General features: G+C 40.7%; 1 protein-coding gene across 3 annotated transcripts; it reads right to left on the bottom strand.

The window, feature by feature from the left end:
- Window positions 1–11,856: 11,856 nt before the first annotated feature.
- LACC1 (laccase domain containing 1) lies at window positions 11,857–24,461 on the bottom strand. Of its 3 annotated transcripts, XM_081083364.1 has the most exons (8): window positions 24,313–24,457; window positions 23,889–24,163; window positions 22,623–23,238; window positions 21,817–21,995; window positions 20,837–21,002; window positions 15,917–16,142; window positions 14,757–14,917; window positions 11,857–12,741 (listed from the first exon to the last, which is right to left on the bottom strand). In XM_081083364.1, the coding sequence occupies exons 3-7, from the start codon at window positions 23,179–23,181 to the stop codon at window positions 14,758–14,760; spliced, it is 1,290 nt and encodes a 429-aa protein (XP_080939490.1). In that variant the 5' UTR covers window positions 23,182–23,238; window positions 23,889–24,163; window positions 24,313–24,457; the 3' UTR covers window positions 11,857–12,741; window position 14,757. The 3 variants fall into 3 exon arrangements, with proteins under 3 accessions (XP_080939490.1, XP_080939491.1, XP_080939492.1); XM_081083365.1 differs by lacking the exon at window positions 23,889–24,163 and having other exon boundaries at window positions 24,313–24,461; XM_081083366.1 differs by lacking the exon at window positions 24,313–24,457 and having other exon boundaries at window positions 20,837–20,998; window positions 23,889–24,191.
- Between the last annotated feature and the right edge of the window lie 433 nt (window positions 24,462–24,894).

The following is a 24,894-nucleotide window of genomic DNA, read 5'->3' as shown; positions in this document are numbered from 1 at the left end:
ATTTATTTCCTTTCCTTCACCAGCACTTTGAATAGCCTACAATTTCAGGCCAAGCATAGGAATCCCTTTAGCACCATGAAAAGCAGGCCTGATAAGCTCAAAACTTTCAATATGAAAAGTATAGAATAAGAATTTTAGCAAATGAAATCTGGGGCATATACTACTCCAACTATATCTCCAACCAAGCCCACAGCTTTTGTAAGGAAAACGTAGAGTCATGGTGAAAGAGATTTATACTGTGATTCTCAAATAGTAAGATCTGCAATTAATCACTATTATTATCAAAGCCAGATTTTCATCATGTACTTTATTTTTTTTAAATCTTCATTGTTGAAAGCATTACATATGTCCTCCTTTATTCCCCCATTGACTTTTTCTAGTCTGCCCCTGCCCCAGGCCTTCACCACACTATTGTCTGTGTCCATGCGTTATGCACATATGCATACAAGTTCCTTGGTTAATCTCTTCTCATCCACTCACCTTCCCTCTGAGACAGTCTGTTCCATGCTTTGATGTCTCTGGATCTATTTTGTTCATCAGTTTATTTTGAGTATTATGCTAAGTGAAATAAGCCAGTCAGAGAGACAAGTATCACATGATCTCACTCATATGTGGAATCTAATCTCATCATGTACTTTATAAATAGACTAGAGGCACAGGGCACAAAAATTTGTGCACTCAGGTCCCTCAGCCCAGCCTATGCCCTCTTGCAGTGTGGAACCCCTCGGAGGATGTCCACCCCAGTGGGGACCCTCACCCCATGGAGGTTTGGCCAGCCTGGGTGAGGGGCTGATGGCTGTTTTCAGGCTGGCCACACCCCCTTTAGGGTGGGGGCCCCCACTGGGGTGCCTGGCCAGTCTGGGTGAGGGGCTGAGGGCCGTTTTCAGGCTGGCCAAGTACCCTGGCGATGTAAGCTCCCAGCCTCTCCTTTTTTTTAAATTCTGGGATTCATTTACCTTCTATAATTGAAACTTTGTTGCCTTTAGCAGATGCCTGCGGGAAAGCTTGGCTTTCTCCATCGCCAGGGGCAACCCACTCCTGCTTGCTCCAGCTCCGTGGCCACGGCTGGCTGAAAGCAGGTATCTGGGGTTTGTTTACCTTCTATAATTGAAACTTTGTTGCTTTCAGTGGAGCTCAGAGCCGGGCTGTGGCAGGTGGGAAACCTTGGCTTCCTCCATCACTGGAGCAAGCAAGCCTCCTGCTCGCTCCAGCTCCGTGGCTGCCGGCCGCCATCTTGGTTGGGTTAATTTGCATATAGTTGCTCTGATTGGCTGGTGGGTGTGGCTTAAGGCATAGCAAAAGTACGGTCAATTTGCATGTTTGTCTTTTATTGGTATAGGATGTGATCTTTGGAGGGTTATAAATTAAAAACTACATAAGTAAATTATATGAATAAGAACAGGCAAAGAAAAGATGAAGCAGATACAGATTCCTTCTACATATATCTCTTTTATTTCTTCTAGTGTAGGCTGGAAAATTTGAGATGTTAATTTCCCATAAACTTAGAACATTAGGTTTTTTACCTATTGTGAAGTCTTTGTTGAATGGCTAAAGTTGAAAACAGTGGCTCCATATTCTAGAGAACCAAGCACAGAAAGCAGAATTTGCCCCATTTTGTAGTTCTCTAAATGAGGACTGTCTGCTTCATGAAACATTAAAATAGTAATCATTTCTTTTTTCATGCTCTGGTTTCTCTTCAGACTGCATAAATCTTTCGCCTTTTACTAAAATAGTAATCATTTTTCAACCAATCTAAAGTAGATCATTTAAGAAGTCTTACTAAACTTGACCTGTGGTTCCCAAGTTCAGGGGTTGCGTGCACTGGGATCTGTGCCTAACTCTACCATTTAAAGAAAGGATGCTGGCTAGTGGTTGGAGCTGCCTGGAATAACAGAGAAAGGGGGCTCTGCTGGATATCTAGAATTTGAAGGGGCAAAACAGCCAAGTTTCCTGTAGGCTAATGCACCATAGCTAGACTAGTACTCTTTAAAAACCTTTGTCCAGGGGAACAGAGAGTGGCTGTATATATTTCAAACAAATACATAAAAAATAGTGCACAGGATGCTAGCGAGACAAACCACCAAGGGGTTGTTCTGAAGAGGTGACCCCTGATCCAAGCCTTAAAGAATGGTTGTTATTCAAGAGAAGTGGGGTTGAGATTTGTTGTGCATCCAGAACCAGCATTAGGTTTACTCTTGCCACAGAGGCAAGAGTAAACATGGTTGTGGAAGATCATGACAAGACCTGCTATGGACCCAATGACACAGAAAAAATATTTGTTCATGTTTTTAGATATAGCAAAACTTAACTTATGTGGTAGAATGTAGACCTTTGCATTAACATGGCCCCTCACCCTGACTAATGGAAAAGCTACTGAGCTTCCTTATATGGCCTGGCATACTACTCACTGTGCATATACTACATTTACAATGTAACTTTGGTTATATCTCCACGAGGAGCTTAAGGGACACTAGTGCTATATTCATTCACTCAGATGTATATATTTTATATATCCTTGATACTGGTTATTTGCTAATTTAGTAGAAAGCCTAAGGGAAAGTAGCCTTGAATCCAATTTGAGTTCTAATCAGTCTTTGAATGTACACCCACTTCTGTGATCTGACCTAGCTTAATGGCATATTCTAGGAAATGAAAAAACATACAGAATGGCTGGAATATATGGTATTCTGTCAGGAGTGGTGGAACTTGAAGAGGTAAGCAGGGTGAGATCATGACAGCAGTTATAAACTTTAGTGAGGTCTTTATCTAGGAAAGTTAAAAAGCCATAAAATAATTTTTAGGTATGTAATATGACCAGATTTGTATTTTGGATTCAATGAGGAAGGACTATCAGAAGGCTGCTCCAGTGAGGTAGGTGAGAGGTGATGATCTGAATGTCTGTGGAAGTTGAGATAGAGACACAGGGACAGAGAGTAGTGAGGGAAGGAAAGAGAGAAAAGGAAGGCATTCAAAAAACACTCTAGGGTTTCTTGAGGGGCCACTGCATGGATAATTTCATTCTCTGAGCTAGTACACCAGAGGAGAACAGGTTTTGGAGAGAAATGATGAGTTGAGTTTTGGAGGATGTTGTATTTGAGAGGCTCATAGGTTATGTCTAACAAGCAATTCTATAACCACGTCTGAATACATATTTAAAAGTAGAAAACTCAAAAGAATTAAGTTAACTTGTGAATATGAAGTATCAATTATGAAAACAAGGATGATGGTGAAGTGGATAAGAAAATAACTCTAAATATGTGCTTAAGGAAATTAAAAGAATGGAAGTACCAGTAAGATGTAAACTAAAGCAATGTGTGATGCAACACTAAAAATTAAGAAAATGAGGAAAAGAGGAACCAAGATGGCAGCATAGGTAAACACCTGAAGTTGCTGCCTTGCACAACCACATCAAAACTACAACTAAAAGACAAAACGGATATCATCCAGAACCATGGGAAGGCTGGTTGAGTGGAAGTTCAACAACTAGAAGGAAAGAGAAAAGCATATTGAGACTGGGAGGAGGTACAGAGGTGCAGAAGTGTGGAGGTACGGAGGCATGTGAAACGGGCTGACAACTGGGTATGCTGTTGTCTTTTTCAATCTGGAGGGAGATACAAGTTCCCATCTGCTCTGAACTCCAGTTCTGGGTGAGACACTGGGGACCCAGACTCCTATGGGGAAAAACTGGACCGTCTGGCATCTGGCCGGAACATGAGGGCAACTTTCTCTCAGAGGTGCTCACAGCAATCATTGTTCCTGCACAGGGCAGCAAGACACAGAGACGAGGGACCTCTTCAGGGCAGGGCTGACTGGCAGCCATTGCTGTTTGTTCCGGACTGGTGATTCTCTGAAACCCCGCTCCACCCAATTTACAACCCCACCCAAGCTGTGTGCAGAGGCTTTTGCATATGAATGGCCTAGCCCCCTGGTCAGCAAACCGCGGCTCCCGAGTCACATGCGGCTCTTTGGCCCCTTGAGTGTGGTTCTTCCACAAAATACCACATGGGGGTGCGCACGTATAGTGAGATTGAAATTTCGTGGCCCATGCGCAGAAGTCAGTATTTTGTGGAAGAGCTGGTATTTTGTGGAAGAGCCACACTCAAGGTGCAAAAGAGCTGCATGTGGCTCGCGAGCCACAGTTTGCCGAGCCACAGTTTGCTGACCACTGGCCTAGCCTTTTGCAATCTAAAACCTAACAAACTACAGCTGGGTCAGAGAGCCCCAGAGCTTCCAAAAGAAACCTAAGGCTCGATAGCAGCCTGCATTACTTCACAGCTGGGCCTCATCTGGGCACCTCCAAACCCCAAGCAAAGAGGAGGAGTCTGTAGATCTCTCTGTAGCTCCTGCTGGGTGGCCTCAGGCAATGGCTGACTTTGCACCCCTTGGAGATCTAAGAGCCAGTGTACCCAGTGGTCAGAGTGAGACCATACCAGATTACAACTCTTCAGATCCATAAGAGACACACTCAGGGGGCAGACTCAGTGAGCACCAAAGCCCCACTGAAGCAAGTCCTGCCCCATAAGGGTGTCTCCAGCACAGCAGTTCTCCCATTGTAGACACAAATGGTCCTCACAGCTAATTGGCCTGGAGGTCAATTCCTCCCAGTGATACTAACAGCAATCAAGGCTTAACTACAACAAGACTGTGCACACAGCCCACAAAGGGGTGCACCAAGAGTGTCCACCTCAGGTAATTAGGGAGGCTGAGCCACTGGGCCCTATAGGACACCTAGCACACAAAGCCACTCTATCAACACAGGAAGCAGCCAAAATGTGGAGACAAAGAAACATGTCACAAATGAAAGAAATGAAGGAAAGCAAACTATTGGATATAGAGTTCAAAAACACGGTTATAAGGTTACTCAAGAATCTTCTAGAAACCTAGAAATTTAGTGAGACCCTCAAGGATATGAAAAAGAACCAATTAGAAAGTAAACATACACTGACTGAAATAAAGAATAATATACAGAGATCCAATAGCAGACTAGAGGATCCCAAGAATCAAGTCAAAGATTTGAAATACAAAGAAGGAAAAAACACCCAACCGGAAAAGCAAAAAGAAAAAAGAATAAAAAACTATGAGGATAGTGTAAGGAGCCTCTGGGACAACTTCAAGCATATCAACATCCGAATTATGGGGGTGCCAGAAGAAGAGAGAGAGCAAGATATTGAAAACCTATTTGAAGAAATAATGACAGAAAACTTCCCCTACCTGGTGAAAGAAATAGACTTACAAGTCCAGGAAGCGCAGAGAACCCCAAACAAAAGGAATCCAAAGAGGACCACACCAAGACACATCATAATTAAAATGCCAAGGGCAAAAGACAAAGAGAGAATATTAAAAGTAGCAAGAGAAAAACAGTAACCTACAAGGGAGTACCGATATAACTATCAGCTGATTTCTTAACAGAACTATGCAGGCCAGAAGGGAGTGGCAAGAAATATTCAAAGTGATGAATAGCAAGAACCTACAACCAAGATTACTCAACCCAGCAAAGCTATCATTTAGAATTGAAGATCAGATAAAGAGCTTTACAGACAAGAAAAAGCTAAAGGAGTTCATAATCACCAAGCCAGTATTATATGAAATGCTGAAGGGTATTCTTTAAGAAGAGGAAGAAGAAGAAAAAGGTAAAGATAAAAATTATGAGAATAAAGTGACAACAAATACATAACTATCAACAAGTGAATCTAAAAATCAAGTGAATAAAAAATCTGATGAACTGAATAATTTGGTAAATATAATAGAATCAGGGGCATAGAAAGGGAGTGGACTGACAATTCTTGAAGGGAAGGAGGTATGGGGGTCCAGGAAGAGACTGGTCAAAAATCGTACACTTATGGACGAGGACAGTGTTGGGGGGTGGTAAGGGCATGGGGTGAGGTGGGAACCGGGTGGAGGGGAACTATGGGGGGGGGGGGGGAAATAGGAACAACTGTAATAATCTGAACAATAAAATTTATTTTTAAAAAAGAAAAAAGAAAATGAGGATATTAAAAACTTAAAACCCAATTGTCACCAGGAATGAACTTATTTTCTACAAATGCTTCCCATGAAATGAGAGTATTCTTCTTTTGCTGTTGTTAGAAAGCAATGTGGTATTTTGAACTAGACAACTTGCTGGAAATTGTAATTGTTTAATAAAATACAGTAACTGGACACCCCAGCCTGAGAATTAAATAAAACAAAAAAGTCTCGCCCTAGCCCAGTGATGGCGAACCTATGACACATGTGTCAGAGGTGACACGTGAACTCATTTTTTTGGTTGATTTTTCTTTGTTAAATGGCATTTAAATATATAAAATAAATATCAAAAATATAAATCTTTGTTTTACTATGGTTGCAAAGATCAAAAAATTTCTATATCTGACACGGCACCAGAGTTAAGTTAGGGTTTTTCAAATGCTGACACGCTGAGCTCAAAAGGTTCACCATTACTGCCCTAGCTGGTTTGGCTCAGTGGATAGAGTGTCGGCCTGCAGACTGAAAGGTCCCAGGTTCGATTCCGGTCAAGGGCACGTACCTTCGTTGCGGGCTCATCCCCAGGAGTGGGTGTGCAGGAGGCGGCTGATCGATGTTTCTCTCTCATTGATGTTTCTAACTCTCTATCCCTCTCCCTTCCTCTCTGTAAAAAATCAATAAAATATATTTAAAAAAAAAAAAGCCTTTACCAGGTACAGAGAGAACATAGTTTACCTCAGACAGTTGGCACAAACACACAGGGAATGTGTGTTTTCTTTCTCTACAAAGAAAATACATCGAAGGAGAGTGTAAAGAGTTCATCTCCACACAATTGACATGTGATCATCGTGAGTCCAGACTAAATGTATTAGGAAAAAAGTACTGGCAGACTTCCTTTCTCTTCATTAAGCAATGACTTAGCACAGAACAATGGCATTGCTTACAACGGTTTTACTGTCTTTGAAACCACAAGTTTAGAAACATGACCTACAGTGGAAATACATGCACTAGGCCAGAGTTATAAATATATACCGTAGGCATATGGACCACATTTCCCATTTTTACTGCACAGTAGAGAAAAATCTATATTCCTATTGCATCTAATGTTTGTGTGAATTTATATTAGCTAGAGCAAGAGACTATATATATATATATATATATATATATATATATATATCCTATCTAATAAAAGAGAAACATGCAAATTGACCATACCCCCAAATGCTTCCCATTGGCTAATCAGGGCGATATGCAAATTAACTGCCAACCAAGATGGCGGCCAGCAGCCAGGCAGCTGAAGCGAACAGGAGGCTTGCTTGCTCCAGTGATGGAGGAAGCCAATGTTCCCTGCCTGCCGCTGCTGGCCTCTGAGCTGCAGTCTAAGAAACAATGTTGCAATTATAGAAGCTAAACAAGCTCCAGATAGCTGCTTTCAGCCAGCCAGCCTCAGAGCTTAGAGTGGCAGTGATGGCAACAGTGTTTCAATTATAGAAGCTAAACAAAGCCCAGATACCTGCTTTCAGCAGCCGAGGCCTCAAACTGGAGCCGGCCTCGGAGCTAAAGTCAGCTCTCAGTTCCAGTGACAGCCATAGAAAGTAAATAAATCCCAGAATAAAAAGAAAAAAGAAAAAAAGGAGAGGCTGGGGGCTTCAGTCACCCACCAGCCTGAAAATGGCCCTCAGCCCCTCACCCAGACTGACCAGGCACCCCAGTGGGGACCCTGAAGGGGGTGCGGGCAGCCTAAAAACAGCCATCATCCCCTCATCCAGGCTGGCCAGGCACCCCAGTGGGGACCCCCACCCTGAAGGGGGTGTGACCAGCTGCAAACAGCCATCATCCCCTCATCCAGGCTGGCCAGGGACCCCAGTGGGGACCCCCACCCTGATCCGGGACACCCTTCAGGGCAAACCAGCTGCCCCCCCCGTGCACCAGGCCTCTGTCCTATATAGTAAAAGGGTAATATGCAAACTGACCCTAGCAGCAGAAGGACTGGGAATGACTGGTCACTATGACACACACTGACCACCAGGGGGCAGACACTCAATGCAGGAGCTGCCCTCTGGTGGTCAGGGCACTCTCACATGGGAGGAGCTCTGCTCAGCCACAAGCCAGGCTGACGGCTGCCTGTACAGTGGTGGTGGTGGTGGGAGCCTCTCCTGCCTCCTCAGCAGCGCTAAGGATGTCCGACTGCAGTTTAGGCCTGCTCCCCGCTGGTAAGTGGCCATCCCCCGAGGGCTGCCGGGCTGCCAGAGGGACGTCTGATTGCCATCTTAGGCCCAATCCCCTGGGGAGCGGGCCTAAGCCAGCAGGTGGTCATCCCCTGAGGGGTCCCAGACTGCAAGAGGGCACAGGCTGGGCTGAGGGACCCCCTCCTGCCCGAGTGCACAAATTTTTGTGCACCCGGCCTCTAGTGTGTATATATATATATCATACATAGCAGGTACATGTTTCTTGTTTACCATTTAGCACACACACAGAGATCCATACACACACATACAAACACACAGAAAACTGAGCAGTGTTTTCTTTAAAGTGGTGGATTTCCATAGGTTGGTGGCATTCTCAAAGTTCACATAAAAAGTCAGTAAAATGTATAAACTAGTGGAAGTACAATGGACAATCTAGTGAAAACAAATACCAAATCCCACTTTGAGATATAAAATGATGCAATTCAGATGCCACTGTCATCTAATCTTCCAGCTTCTGAATCCATGGATATTATTTATGTTGTTGTCAGGTAATACAGAGTTAGTTTCTTTACAGTCCCCCCACCTCACCCCCCTGCCCCCCCAAGAAAAAAGTCTACTTACAGAAAAGCAGTTACTGGAAATTCTTTAAGAAGTGAAATCCAGGGGGGTTAGGGTTCCTAAATGCTTTTATCTACTTGAACTATAATATATTATATCTAAATTAAGAGCAAAACATTAATTAACATTAAATGCCCTCCTTTTTTCCTGTACTAGTAATTTAACTTTATATATAAAAAAAGAGCATAGCTACTTGTAGAAATACTACTTCTAGTGGAAAGATTTCTTTTTTCATGTTTTACAAAGCAATGGAGTATAGCATATTTAGTCACTATACTACCCATAATTTAAAAGTACAATTAAGTAACTTTTAGTTTGGTAATTAGTACCTCCAAAAATCATATCATGAACTCCTGTTTGATTTCTAAAATTAATTTCTCTTTTTTTTTTTAAATGTATTTTATTGATTTTTTACAGAGAGGAAGGGAGAGGGATAGAGAGTTAGAAACATCTATGAGAGAGAAACATCGATCAGCTGCCTCCAGCACGCCCCCTACTGGGGATGTGCCCGAAACCAAGGTACATGACCTTAACCAAAATTGAACCTGGGACTCTTCAGTCCGCAGGCCAACACTCTATCCACTGAGCCAAACCGGTTAGGGCTAATTTCTCTTCTTAATAAAACTACAACTGATATTTCCTATGCAAAGTTAAGTGCTTAGATTGAAAAAAAAAATAAGATGTTTAAAAAATATCACTGTGGCCCTGGCCCCTGAGGCTCAATTGGTCAGAGTATCATCCTGTATACTGAAAGGTCTTTGGGTCAATTCCTGATCAAGGAACATACCGAGGTTTCAGATTCCATTCCCGGTTGGGGTGCAACAGATCGAGTTTCTCTCTCACATTGATGGTGCTCTCTCCCTCTCCCTTCCTTTCTCTCTAAAAATCATTAAGAGAGGGAACCAAGATGGCGGCATAGGTTAACGCCGGAGTTTGCTGCCTTGAACAACTACTTCAAAAGTGAAACTAAAAAACGGAATGGACATCACCCAGAACCACTGGAACGCTGGCTGAGTGGAAGTCCTACAACTAGGAGGAAAGAGAAACGCATACGGACACTCAGAGGAGGCCCAGTGCTGAAGTCAAATTCTAAGGTGCGGAGTGCGCGGAGCGGGCTCGCGGCGGAGGGCGCAGTTGGCGTTTTCAATCGGGAGGGAGTCGCAGACTCTGAGCTCCAGATACGGGCGAGTCTTTAGGGACCCAGACTCAAACGGGAGAAGCGGGACTGTCTGGCTTCGGTCAGAGCGAGTGCAGCTTTCTCTCCGAGGTTTGCAGCGGGTGCTGGGACTCAGAGAGGCAGAGCCCCTGGGGACAGGACTGAGAGCCACCATAACTGCTCTCTCCGGCCCACCCTGTTGATCCTGTGCGACCCGCCCCGCCCAAGCCCTGCACAGAGGCATTTGCCGGATAGCATCAGGCAAAGGCTAGATTAGCACCTCCCTAGAGGACAGAAGTTCTCTCACTGCAGACACAGCTGATTCTCATAGCCACTTGGCCTGGAGGTCAAACCCTCCCTGGTATTAGCTACAACAATCAAGGTTTAACTATAAGACTGCGCACAAAGACCACTAAGGGGTGCACCAAGGAAGCATAACAAAATGCGGAGACAAAGAAACAGGACAAAATTGTCAATGGAAGATATAGAGTTCAGAACCACACTTTTAAGGTCTCTCAAGAACTGTTTAGAAGCCGCCGATAAACTTAATGAGATCTACAAGAAAACTAATGAGACCCTCAATGTTATATTGGGGAACCAACTAGAAATTAAGCATACACGGACTGAAATAAAGAATATTATACAGACTCCCGACAGCAGAACAGAGGAGCGCAAGAATCAAGTCAATGATTTGAAATGCGAGGAAGCAAAAAACACCCAACCGGAAAAGCAAAATGAAAAAAGAATCCAAAAATGCGAGGACAGTGTAAGGAGCCTCCGGGACAGCTTCAAGCGTACCAACATCAGAATTATAGGGGTGCCAGAAGATGAGAGAGAGCAAGATATTGAAAACCTATTTGAAGAAATAATGACAGAAAACTTCCCTCACCTGGTGAAAGAAATGGACTTACAGCGGAGAACCCCAAAGAAGCGCGGAGAACCCCAAACAAAAGGAATCCAAAGAGGACCACACCAAGACACATCATAATTAAAATGCCAAGAGCAAAAGACAAAGAGAGAATCTTAAAAACAGCAAGAGAAAGAAACTCAGTTACCTACAAGGGAATACCCATACGACTGTCAGCTGATTTCTCAACAGAAACTTTGCAGGCCAGAAGGGAGTGGCAAGAAATATTCAAAGTGATGAATACCAAGAACCTACAACCAAGATTACTTTATCCAGCAAAGCTATCATTCAGAATTGAAGGTCAGATAAAGAGCTTCACAGATAAGGAAAAGCTAAAGAAGTTCATCACCACCAAACCAGGATTATATGAAATGCTGAAAGGTATCCTTTAAGAAGAGGAAGAGGAAGAAAAAGGTAAAGATACAAATTATGAACAACAAATATGCATCTATCAACAAGTGAATCTAAGAATCAAGTGAATAAATAATCTGATGAACAGAATGAACTGGTGATTATAATAGAATCAGGGACATAGAAAGGGAATGGACTGACTATTCTTGGGGGGGAAAGGGGTGTGGGAGATGCGGGAAGAGACTGTACAAAAATCGTGAACCTATGGATGAGGACAGTGGGTGGGGAGTGAGGGCGGAGGGTGGGGCGGGAACTGGGAGGAGGGGAGTTATGGGGGGGAAAAAAGAGGAACAAATGTAATAATCTGATCAATAAAGATTTAATTAAAAAAAATAAATAAAAAAATAAAAATCATTAAGAAACATCCTTGGGTGAGGATTTAAAAAAAATAAAATAAAATAATTAAAGAAAAATTATCATTGTGGTTGCACACTAATCGTCCCAGAAACCTATATACAAATGCTTAAGAGTGATAGAGATCCTATAGAGGCAATATGATATGATTACTTAGAACCTAGTCATTTTGTTTCTGAGTTACTGAATCCATACTTTTCACTGAATAAAACCGAAGAAGACAACTTTTCACTATATACTTTGGTACAGATAATCCAAAATCATAGATAATCAAACAATTTTTATTCAGATTTTGACTATTTTCATACATAAAGTAAAATATTCTGTAAATTTGTAAATTTCAAACAAAATAATGCCCAGTGAAAAATTAGAAAGTTATCAACCTTTCTCAATGTAATGCTAAGGACCTTAAAACACTCCCTTACATTTTATGCCTATTCCTTGCCTGGAAATAAACTCTAAACTCTTCGACATGGCATTTGAGATCCCAAATAATCTTTCTAATCTGTTTTGCCAGTAATTTCTGTCCACACCCTACTCTTTCTAGAACATGTTAACGTTCAGTTTCATGTCCTAGTTCATGGTGTTCCCTTAATCTGTTATGGTTGTTTTCATTTGGCAAAAGCCTGTACATTTTTCAGGCCCATGTCATCCATTTTTTCTGTAATATCTTCTCTATCCTGCCATCAAGGTAGTATTAATCCTTCCTTCTTCTGTACTTTTCTTACTGCTATTAAAATTAAAGTGTTAGAAGCTTTTTTATCTCCTCCACAGCATTACACTCAAAAGGAAAAAGTCTTACTTATTTTGATTTCACCCAAGCTTCACATAATGACTGATAGAGGGTACCCAGTAAATCCTGAACTGAACAGACCTAGTCTTGATTTATGTAATAGAGAAACAAACTTTAAGAATAATCCTTACCTATATAAAATGTATAAACCACATCCCACTGATTATTTTGTCAGTTATTGTTAGAATCGAATGAAAATCATTGGATTTTGGATAATAGTGAACATTTACCCTAAACATGAATTTTCCGTTGTAATCCTTTTGGTGTTAAATAAATTAAACAACTAAATTTCTCTCTTGCAGTCGGTTTGGAAGGAGGCAGGAAATAGTTCTCTAAAAATCCAGTCAAGTATCTGTAAAAATAAATAGAAATCAAATATGAGATCCTTACTAATACTACGAGAATATCAAAGTAAGAATCATTTAGTTTGTTACACTCTTGTATGTTAAAGGGTTAAAGACATTTTGAAGACTAAAAAGATTAATTCAATTAAAAGTAACTTTAAGGAAGATTAGATTTATGCTAAAGGGTCAGTGCTAAATCACGGTCATGAAATATTTTTTATAACTCTTTAAAAAATCTAATAATTGGTAATATGTTGAAACTGCATTCAATATTGCCCTATGACTGTCAATCAGGTGTCAGCAAACTATAGTCTGTGGGCCAAACCTTGCTCCTACCTATTTTTTTTTTTTTTTTGTAAATAAGGTTTTATTAAAACACAGCCATACTCATTTGTTTCTGCATTGTTCCTGTCTGCTTTTATTCTGCAAAGTTGAGTAGTTCAGAAAGAGATTGTATGTTTCACAAAGCCTAAAATATTTATCTCTGGCCCTTTAGAGATAATTGGCCAACTCCTGCTGTAGATAATCAGTTAGAAAAAATCTAGTTGAAAACCAAGCTAGTTTGTATATGTGAGAATTTCTTGTTATTCTAGACTTTAGAATATTTCTGTAAAGTTTCCTTCTCAAAACCAAAAAAAAAAAATTGTTTTTAAGAAGGTATAAGGATGTTATGACCCAGCAAGCCCTCTTTTGGGTATTTACCTGAAAAACTTGAAAATACTTATATGTAAAGATATATGTACCCCTGTGTTCACTGCAGCACTATTTTCAATAGCCAAGACATGGAAATAACCTAAGTGTCCTTCAACCAATGATTAGATAAAGAAGATATGATAAATATACACAGCCATAAAAAATATGAAATACTGCCATTTGCGACAATATAGAAGAATCTCCAGAGTATCATGCTAAGTGAAATAAGTGAGATGGAAAAAGGTAAGAACCATATGATTTCAGTGATATATAAAATATAGAATAAAAAGTAACAAGCAGCCCTGGCCGATTTGACTCAGTGGATGGAGCGTTGGCCTGCAGACTGAAGGGTTCCTGGTTCGATTCTCGGTTGGGGGCACATGCCTGGGTTGCGGGCTCGCTCCCCAGTAGGGGGCATGCAGGAGGCAGCCAATCAATGATTCCCTGTCATCATTGATGTTTCTGTGATGTTTCTATATGATGTTTCTCTCTCTTCCTCTCTGAAATCAATAAAAAAATATTTTTTTTAAAAAAAGTAACAAGCAAACAGATGAACTCATGGACACACCCAACAGTATGGTGGTTATCAAAGGGGAAGGGGAGAGAGGGGAGGATGAAGAGGGTAAAGGGTGTCAAATACATGGTGACAGGAGACCAGACTTTGGGTGGTGAGCACACAGTGGAATATACATTCCATGTATTATAAAGGTGTATACCTGAAACATATAATGTTATTAATCAATATTGCCCCCAACAAATTTATTTTTTTTGGCTCAGTGGATAGAGCGTCGGCCTGTGGACTGAAAGGTCCCAGGTTCGATTCCGGTCAAGGGCATGTACCTGGGTTGCGGGCACATCCCCAGTAGGGGATGTGCAGGAGGCAGCTGATCGATGTTTCTCTCTCATCGATGTTTCTAACTCTCTCTCTCCCTTCCTCTCTGTAAAAAATCAATAAAATATATTTAAAAAAAAATAAATAAAATAAAATAAAATAAAAAAGGGATGTTATGATTAGAAATGTACAGATATTTTTTAAAGAATAAATTATTTTATTTCAATACCGTTAACATATGAAAAATAAGCCTACCTGATTATTTTTCATTAACTAGGAAAAGCAGTGGCTGCTCTTTATATTCAAGTATACCACTGAAAAGTATCTTTTCTACCACTGCTGTTTTACTAACAAGCAGAAACTTGTTAATTAATTCTTCCTATGGAAATAAAGGCTTAAAGTTAAATATAATTATTTTTTTAAATGAGGGGAGGAAAAGGAGTAAAGAGGAAGGACGAAGGGGAGAAGTGGGGAGAAGGGAAAAAGAAGGTACTGTACCTCATTCTTTAATTGATATGAAGCCAATCTGTGTACCAAAATTAAGGCCATCGCGGACATGGGAGAAGAACTTCTCAGGATGGCAGGATGTACAGAGGTTGAGATCTTGTATCTGGTCCTGGATATTCTGTGGTAGAATTCCTCCTTGTTCTAGAAGAATCCTTAGGATAAAGATTTTTCAAAAGATAGCAAGTTTATTTTACCAAAAGCCAAAGCAATATGAAATAAGTATGGATACTGATGTAAAAGAATTCTGGGAAAGATATGCTTGGAATAATGCAAACTGTTATTCAGTTATAGAACATGGACTAGTCAGGAAATGGTAGATTTTATCACCATTTGTCACCTACATTCATATATGAACTATACAACCTTTCATATTATACTGCAGATATAATCTGAGTACAGGATTTTGTAATAAAAACCAAGATCTTATTTTAGAAGGAACTTTAAAGTTACCAGGCTATTTGTAGACAAGATTCCTTTGATTCAGAAAGAGCATGCCTTTTAGTCATTTGACCCTCCTATCTTCTTTCTCCTATTACCAATTTTTTCACAGAAAATTTGCTTCTCCTTAAAACTTTATGATATGAAATATGACTATCAATTAGTGATACTTATTCTACAAGTAACACTTAACATATTTCAATCCTTTCTGCTAATGTGCTAAGTCAGACAGAACCTAGGCAAGGTTTAGCTGAGTAGAATAGAAACATGATTCAAATCAGACATCAATTTTCCTTTGTAGAAAAGACACATAATTTTAACAGCTATTAATAGAAAAACTTTACAAATCCATATTTTTGCTGAGAAGTATATTTCTCTAGTTAGAGAATACAAAGAATTTTTAAAATACTGGTTTCCTAATAGTTTATTATATTTAGGAGAATTTAGCCGAGGAATAACTATGAAGTAAAACACATTCCAACTTTTCTCTATGAAGTTTAACCTCCCCTTTAAATCAAAGAGATACCAGCCAGAAAAATGTCTGTTATTAAAACTTAGATGAGAAGAGATTTCATATTTAAATTAGGTTTTTGTGTACACGTATTTGACAGCTATTTCAATATTTGCCAAATGAATTTTTCTTGGAGTTATTAATTGATTTCTAAATTAATTTTCATTAAAAACTTGCAGTTCTGGCATGAAATCAAACATACCTGGTGGCTTTACGAATGTCAACATAGGGATTTGGTGACTCAAATAGCCGCACACATTCAGGATCAATATTATGAAATGCATTTGCAGATTCCCTTGGAAGAGTAAAACAGCAAGGTCCTACTGAAGGTCCCAGTATGACAATAATATCTTCCAAACTGCAACCGTATTCTGCTATCATAGCATTCACGGTAGCCATAGCAACACCTAGCAAAGTACCTTTCCAACCTGGTAAACAGAAAGAAAAAGATAAGGACAGTTAAAACATAACAAAATTTCACCTTAATTTTTTTTTAATCCTCATCTGAGGATATGTTATTTATTTATTTGAGAGAGAGGAAGGGAGAGGTAGAGAGAGAAACATCAATTGGCCTGATTGGGAATCAAACCCTAGACCTTTTGATAAGGGACAACGCTCCAATCAACTGAGCCACACCAGGCAGAGCAATTTTACCTTAATTTTTATCTAAGTTAAAAATAAGCACAATCAGTTTTTGTTTTTTTCCAAATCCAGAAATAGTAAATGAATCACAAAATTGAGCTAACTAATGACTTAACTAACTAAAATACTGGCTTTTAAATGAGGTATACTATACATAGCCCCTGATACAGAAGGGATATTTAATGGGGGAGAGGTGTCCCTTCCACTTCCTTTTAAAAATGTTCTGTACTTTTAGTTTCCATTGGCATTATGCCTTCTTATTCTTCTCTCTTTCTCTCCCTCCCTCACTTTTCCCCCCTCATTTTTAAAAAATGTAAAAAATAAAATAAAATTTATAATTTTAACCAATTTAAAAAGATACTTAGAAAGCCAAGAGACATATGAAAACATGCTCAAAGTCACTTATCATCCGAGAGATGCAAATCAAAACAACAATGAGGTATCATCTCACACCTGTCAGAATGGCTATCATCAACAAATCAACAAATGACAAGGGCTGGAGAGGATGCAGAGAAAAAGGAACACTCGTGCACTGCTGGTGGGAATGCAGACTGGTGCAGCCACTATGGAAGACAGTATGGAGTTTCCTCAAAAAGTTAAAAATGGAACTCCCATTTGACCCATTGATCCCACTCCTAGGAATATATCCCAAGAAACCAGAAACACCAATCAGAAAGGATATATGCATCCCTATGCTCATAGCAGCACAATTTATCATAGCTAAGATTTGGAAACAGCCTAAGTGCCCCCATCAACGGATGAATGGATTAGAAAACTGTGGTACATATACACAATGGAATACTATGCTGCTGTAAAAAAGAAGGAATTCTTACCATTTGCAACAGCATGGATGGAACTGGAGAGCATTATGCTAAGTGAAATAAGCCAGTCAATGAAAGAAAAATACCACATGATCTCACTCATTTATGGATAATATAGAGCATTATAAACTGATGAACAAAAATAGATACAGAGGCAGAGCAGCATTAAACAGACTGTCAAACTATAGCAGGAAGGTTGGGGAGGGTTGGGGGGGGGGGTAGGAGATCAACCAAAGGACTTGTATGCATGCATATGAGCATAACCAATGGACACAAGACACTGGGGGGTAAGGGAGGCTGGGGGAAGTTCAAGGGGGAAAAAAAGGAGACAAATGTACTACTCTTTGTAATATTTTAAGCAATAATAATAAAAAAAAGACAGTAGTGTTAAGCATATTTACATTGTTGTGCAACAACTCTCCACAACTTCTTCATCTTCAAAATCGAAACTCTATAATATACAAGTTTTAAATAATAAATCTCCCTTCCCACCTTCCCTGGTCCCTGGAAACCACCATTCTACTTTCTGTTTCTGTGAATTTGACTACTCCAGGTACCTCATGTAAGTGGAATCATACAATATTTTTCTTTTTGTAACTGGCTTATTTCACTTAGCATAATGTCCTCAAGGTTCATTCATGTTGTAGCATGCATCAGAATTTCCTTCTTTTTTTAAAAATATGTCATTATTAATTTCAGAGAGAGGAAGGAAGAGGGAGAGAGGGATAGAAACATCAGTGATGAGAGAGAGGCATTGATCAGCTGCCTCCTACACACCCCCTACTGGGGATTGAGCCAGCAACCTGGGCATGTGCCCTGACGGGGGCAGGGGGGGAGATTGAACCTTGAACTCCTGGTTCATGAGTCGATGCTCAACCACTGAGCACACCAGCCGAGCTGGATTTCCTTCTTTTTTAAGGCTGAATAATATTCCATTTTATGTATATAGCACACATTGCTTATCTATTAATCCATCAATGGACACCTGAGTTGCTTCAACATCTTAGCTATTGTGAATAATGTTACTATTACTAAGGGAGTGCAAATATCTTACTAAGAACCTGTTTTCAATTACTTTGGATACATACTCATAAGTAGAATTGCTGGATAATAGGGTAATTCTATTTTAAAATTTTGAAGAAACACCATACCATTTTCCATAGCATCTGCACCATTTTGCATCTTCACCAGTATTGCATTAGGATTCAAATTTATCCACATCCTCAACACTAGTTATTTTCCTTTTAGAAAATATTAGCCACCCTAATAGGTATGAGGCGATATCTTATTATGGTTCTGATTTGTATTTTCCTAATTATTCATGATGCTGAGCATCTTTTCACATGCTGTTAGTCATTTGTATATTGTCTTTGGAGAAATGTATATTCAAATACTTTGTCTATATTTTAAATAGGTTATTTGTTTTCTGTTGTGCTGGGGTTCTTGTCCCAGCATCAAGAAGGGTTCAGGAATCTGGAGAAGGCTGTGCGTAGATGTTAAATAAGAATCCAGGGACTAATAAAGAGTCCGGAGACGAGATATAATTTTGAAAGGCATTTGGGGGTCAGAGGAGCTTAGCTAAAGGAGCTAAGATCTAAGGTCTTAAGGCTAAGGTCTTAGGTTCTCTCGTTGTCCCCAGGACCCCAAGCTTTTTATTAACACAATTTTTGTCCTGAGGAGAAGCAGAGATACACACGTCAAAGGGTCAGGGATTTGTACAGAGTCCATTGTCAGAATGGGGGAATTAGCCTATGGCTGTTCAGGTGTTTGGCCAGTAGGAGGCAATAACATGTAGATTAAGATGCCCTTTAACTGTCTGGCAGCCACAATCAACTTAATGTATTCTATTCAGGTCTGGGGAAATGCCTTTAGCCATTCCCAGATGCAGACCTGCTGTACATGCTGGAAACTGGTTTCCGGCAGTATTGTTGTGGAGTTGTAGGAGTTCTTTATATATTCTGTATATTAATCACTTGTCAGATATGTGAATTGCAAATATTTTCTCCCAGTCTGTGAGCTATCTTTTCACTTTGTTGATTGTGTCCTTTGATGCAGATAAATTTTAATTTTTATGAAATCCCATTTATTTTTAATTTTGTTGCTTGTGCTTTTATTGTCATATCTAAAAAACCATTGCCTAATCCAAGATCATAAGAATTTACACTGCCCTAATTGGTTTGGCTCAATGGGTAGAGCGTCGGCCTGCAGACTGGAAGGTCTCAGGTTCTATTTCCGTCAAGGGCATGTACCTTGATTGAGGGCACATCCCCAATAGGAGGTATGCAGGAGGCAGCTGATTGATGTTTCTCTCCCATTGATGTTTCTAACTCTCTATCCCTCTCCCTTCCTCTCTGTAAAAAATCAATAAAATCTATTTAAAAAAAAGAATTTACCCTTGTTTTCTTCTTCGAGTATTACAGCTTTAGCTCTACATTTACTTCTTTGATCCATTTTTAAGTTAATTTTTATATGTTGTAAGATATTAGCATCCATTTTTTCCATGTGAATATCCAGTTTTCCCAGCATCATTTGTTAAAGAGATTGTCCTTTCCCCATTGTATAGTTTACATACCTGGTTAAAAATCAACTGACCATATATGAAATGGTCTATTTCTGGATTCTCTATTCTATTCTATTGATGCATATATCTGTCTTTATGCCATTCTGCTTTGATTACTATAGCCTTGTAATAAGTTTTGAAATCAGGAAGTATGAGACCTCTAACTTTGTTTTTCTTCAATAGTTTCATTTTATCAGCTTTATCTTTGATATTTTAAAAATGTTTTAAACCTAAAAAGTAACAAATCATATTCCCTTTTTATATTCAGGAAATAAGATTCAAATTTTAAATAACTTTAGCAATGTCTAGTGGTCTAATTCTTTTACTTTAGCCACTTTCTTATTTATCTATGGCCTAAAAAGCAAAGTGGTCATAGATTTACAAATAGAAGGAAATCCAAAAGGTCATCCCTCACTTCACCTAGATATACAACCACAGAATAACCTAAAACAGTATTTTAAAACACCCCCAGAAAATAAAATTCCATAACCTTAGCACATAATCTAAAAATCCTTCTTTGTTCTTAGCATATTAAGCTAAATGCAATTTGCCAAATATTTCTCACTTTTTTTTTTTTTTACCTCCATATCTTTACACATGCTGCTGCATCTTTATGAACACCTCTCTGCAACATGCCTCACCTTCCTATTCCTCATTGTCTAGACTTCAAGGCTTCTCAGTGGTAGTGTTACACCCTGGGGAGTGTTTGAAAAGCATGAAGGCTTTTTTTTTTTTTTTAAATACAACTGGAAATTTCGAAAGCCAAGCAAACTGTCTGCAATGTAAGATTATCTTGCCCAAAATGCTCCCAGCACCCCTCCTGAGAAACACTGGCACCTAGCCAAACTCTACAAATTCCTCAGGAATCAGCCTAGGTACCATTTTTGGGGGGAATTCTATTCTGATTCATATAAATTGACTTAGTTACTGCTTTTATCTGCTTCTTTAATAGGAGTATGCTGAACCTACCCCTATCTTTATATTTATCACCATGTAAAATAATTAACTGTTTATGTGTCTGTTATGCCTACCAGAAAAAATTTATAATTTGTCCTGTGCTACAAAAATGGTAAAATCCTAAATGCTTAAATATGCTTACCAGCGTGAGCAACCCCACATGCTTTTTTGACAGGATCTGCAAAAATTATCGGTATACAGTCAGCACCAAGAGCTGCTATGGTGACTCCTCTTTGATTTGTGGTGATTCCATCATAAGATTCCGGCTCCTTCCTTCCCATAACCCAGACGTCATTGGCATGATCTGTCTAATTCCAAAGATGTGCAATAAAAATGTTTTGAAAGTAGGATTTATCATACCATAAGCTTTTCTGAAAGTATTCATTTTGTACAAAATTATATAACCAGTTTAAGATTACTAGCATTTATTAAATATATCCCTTCTATATATGGTAAAATACCAATTTATTATCATTTAACTTTTGGTGTTATAATTTCTGTATATTTTATTCAAAGGAAAGCAGACTTTAACATGTTAAAATTCAATACTGTCCTTCATGAATACCTCCTACTAGAGATGGGTCTCTACATGTAGTACTTTCGACAATGAACTAATTCATTGAAAGAAATTAATTACCAAGTCAATGATACTTTTCCTTTTCCTAGATTCAATTAAACCTAGAATTCTGTAACAAACAAAGCACTGTCTCATCAATTGTACCCTGGTGTTAACTTAGAAAAGAATGATCTTTCTCTTCCACAGTTCAGGAACCTTTCCTCTAAATCAAAAAGGGCAGTGGTACTATATTCTCTGAGAGTTAACTGTACTCTTACATGTGAGGAGCTCCAGGTGAGTATATACATATATATTCCCATAGAATTGTCATATATGTGTGTGTGTGTGTGTATATATATATATATATATATATATATATACACACACACACATACATATTTTTAGGTTATGGTATACGAATCAAAAAACGTCTACTCTAAGAATTATCCTAACGTTTTACATAAAACACCAGATGCAAAAATTAAATAGCTTGATTAAGGTCCATTAATCATTAGCAGAGTTAGTAATAGACTTCAGATCTTCCAAAATATGAAACATAATTTTACCTTTATTCTGTAAAATTTCTTCACATTAAATCCTGCAGCACTCCCCAACCTACGCAGATTTTCTTGAACAACTACCCGGGGATCTCTTCGTTTGGAGCTACTGAAGAGATTGAATGAGCTGAGAGTTGGTATGTAAGATATCCCACCTGTTCTTGTAGTAAATCCATGTATGAAAATGTCTGTTGAAGATAAGTAATGAAGATTATAAGTATGTTATACAAAAGTCTATAAAAAGCATTAAAGATGCTATCTCTTGGTAAGACTTTCCCTGATTATTTCAGCCTGCTTTTGTTTATCTGGCACCTAATTTTTATAGCACTTTGTATGTCCAGATGTCCTTATTATACGCTGCTTTGTGTTTGTTTTAACCTTCCTGTGGATTTATTGCTCTTCAAAGGGTATCATCTGTCCCAGTTGTCTTTGTTATTCCCAATAGTCTATAGCTCATAATAAATATCATTTAACCAAGAAGATTGACTGTTTTAAATTTCACTATTCTGTAATGATGACAATGAGTTAAGATTTCAGAATTGCTAAACAGGAAATATCATTTAAAGGAAGCCTGGGGATTTGTCTTAAAGCTAATTTGCATAAAGCAAATGTATTTATGTAGAGGGCTTTTAAGGGACTAACCCTTAATATCCCTAACACTACCAGACCACCCATGACATTCCCATGTTTCAACTGATGGTAATGAGCACATAAGCCCAGTCTACAAAAGAAAGAAGGAAAAGAAGAAGAGAACTTCTAAAGAATGACCGGTTTTTCACATGCCTGGTGAAAACAACAGATAGCGTGTAATATACCTGAGATCAAAGGAGTCGTGAGGATGGTTAACTCTCCTTTCAGTGCCGGCAGACTTCTCAAATATGTTTCTATTTCATTCTGTATAGCTTCTAGTTCTTGAGTTGTGATCATGCTTATCTCAGTGGACTGTTTCAAAAGACCTCCCTTCAACGTTACCTGTAAATCTTCAAACTCAAAATTGTAAACATCAGTGAAGAGTTGATCAATAAAAGCCTTCATTAACGTCTTCCGCTGCATGGGTACCATTACCTTAATGCTGCTCAGGTTTTTTTCATCAATTTTCTGTTTAATGGTATACAAAGAGGCAGCCATACTGGGATTGCTAACAATCTCAAATTCTCTCAAGAGAGCTGACAATCCATTGGTTGTTTCTAATTCATAAGTATCAAGGTCACCGTTCCTTTCACAGCTGATGTTACTGCAACACATTATGCAAAGGAGCTTGGCCTTGGCAGCATGGTGGGATCTAACAGCACCCAATGTCTTCAGTAATGTCGGACAGTTTTCCTGAGAGTTCAATGTCAAACCAAATAGATCAATCAACACTGCTTCTGCCATCCTGCAGTAACTGTACAAAGCTCTTCAAAGAAGACTTTTGTGCTCCCCCCAAATCACCTGTAACAAAATATTAGCATAAATAAGAATGAAAAATTAGATCAATCCTATAGTTACAACAGAAATATATGGCGGGGGGGGGGGGGGGAAGAATCGCATTGATCTAAAAATGTGACCAAAATTGTAACACTAGACCCCTCCCAGAAAAGTCAGAAAACTGTCATAAGAGAATCATGACAATCAAAGCAAAGTTATTTCCTAATTCATCTTCCAAAAGGATGTGTCCATCTTTCCAGAAAGGCAGCAGTTCCTCTGTTTTTGTTTTCATACAGGGGATTTTAAATAGGAATCTACCTGTGGACTTAGACAAAGTCCTGTTTTTTTAACGACATGGCATCAATGTATGTGATATATCATCAATCCTGACATGACTGCCAGGGTCCGTCACATCCCTTCATGAGAAATACGGCGGGAGCCTTGCGTTCAGTCGGCTAAACGGAGCCGCACTTTAAAAATCGCGTTTTTAGGAGATAAAGCCGAAGTGACTATGTGTTTCTCGCCATGGTGGACACAATCCCCAGGCGCGGCCATTGCCACGGAGCGGCTGGGACTGCGCGAGAGGCCCCGCTGCCCGCGCCCTCCCCCTCCCAGCCGGGTCTCCTCACCTCCGTCCCCCCGCCCGGGCTGGGACCCGCTCCGCCCTCACATACCCGGGTAAGTCCAGCAGCGCCCCGAGTTTGGAGTCAGCTTTCCCACCGCGGGCTTGGAGCACATGAACTCAAGTGCTAAGCAGAGCCTCAAGCAGCGCTTCCCTTGTTATGACAGAGCCAGCCCCGGGCGGGGCGCGCTCGGTGGCCAGAAACCACACAGTCTGTCCCAGTGAGAAATGCACCCGCACGGCAGCAGGGGGTGGGCGCGGCTGGTCTCCGGCCTACACGGTCAGGCGGCTAGTTACCGTCCTCATTGTCCAAGCAGGCTGGGCAGGCTAGAAAGCAAAGTTATTTTTCTTTGGTGTAAGAGGCCGTCAAGGGAATAGCAGAGAATTCCAAAGAGCAGTTTCACAGAATAGGGGTGAGCCTCCTCACGGGACCGGGACCCGGCCTCCCCTCGCCGCGCCCAGCGTCCGCTCCCTACCGGACAGCACGCTCTCCCGCTCCGTGCATCGCCGCTGTGAAGACATCAGGAGAAGCGGGGTGCCCGTGAGGCTCCACAGGACGCGCCTGTCACGGGCGGGCCCGGGCGGCCCCGCGGGGCTCCGGGCGCCGCGCCGCCTCCACCTGCCCGGACCCGCCCGCGGGGACTTCCAGGGACCACGCCCGCCGCGGGCCGCGCCCCGCCCGCCGCCCGCCCTGAACCTGGGCTCCACCCCGCCCGCGGCCTGCGGTGAGGCTCTGCCCCACCCACCTCACCCCGGGCGCAGCCCACCTCACCCCGAGCCCAGCCCACCTCACCCCAGCCCTCCCCACCTCACCCTGAGCCCTCCCCACCTCACCCCGGGCGCAGCCCACCTCACCCCGGGCCCAGCCCACCTCACCCCGAGCCCAGCCCACCTCACCCCGGGCCCAGCCCACCTCACCCCGAGCCCAGCCCACCTCACCCCACCCTCCCCACCTCACCCCAGCCCTCCCCACCTCACCCTGAGCCCTCCCCACCTCACCCCGGGCGCAGCCCACCTCACCCCGGGCCCAGCCCACCTCACCCCGAGCCCAGCCCACC

The sequence above is a fragment of the Myotis nattereri genome (genome assembly GCF_964212035.1).
Source record: "Myotis nattereri genome assembly, chromosome: 2".
NCBI lineage: Eukaryota > Metazoa > Chordata > Mammalia > Chiroptera > Vespertilionidae > Myotis > Myotis nattereri.
The sequence above is the reverse complement of the archived record's forward strand: the minus strand, read 5'-3'. Positions and strand labels throughout refer to the sequence as shown.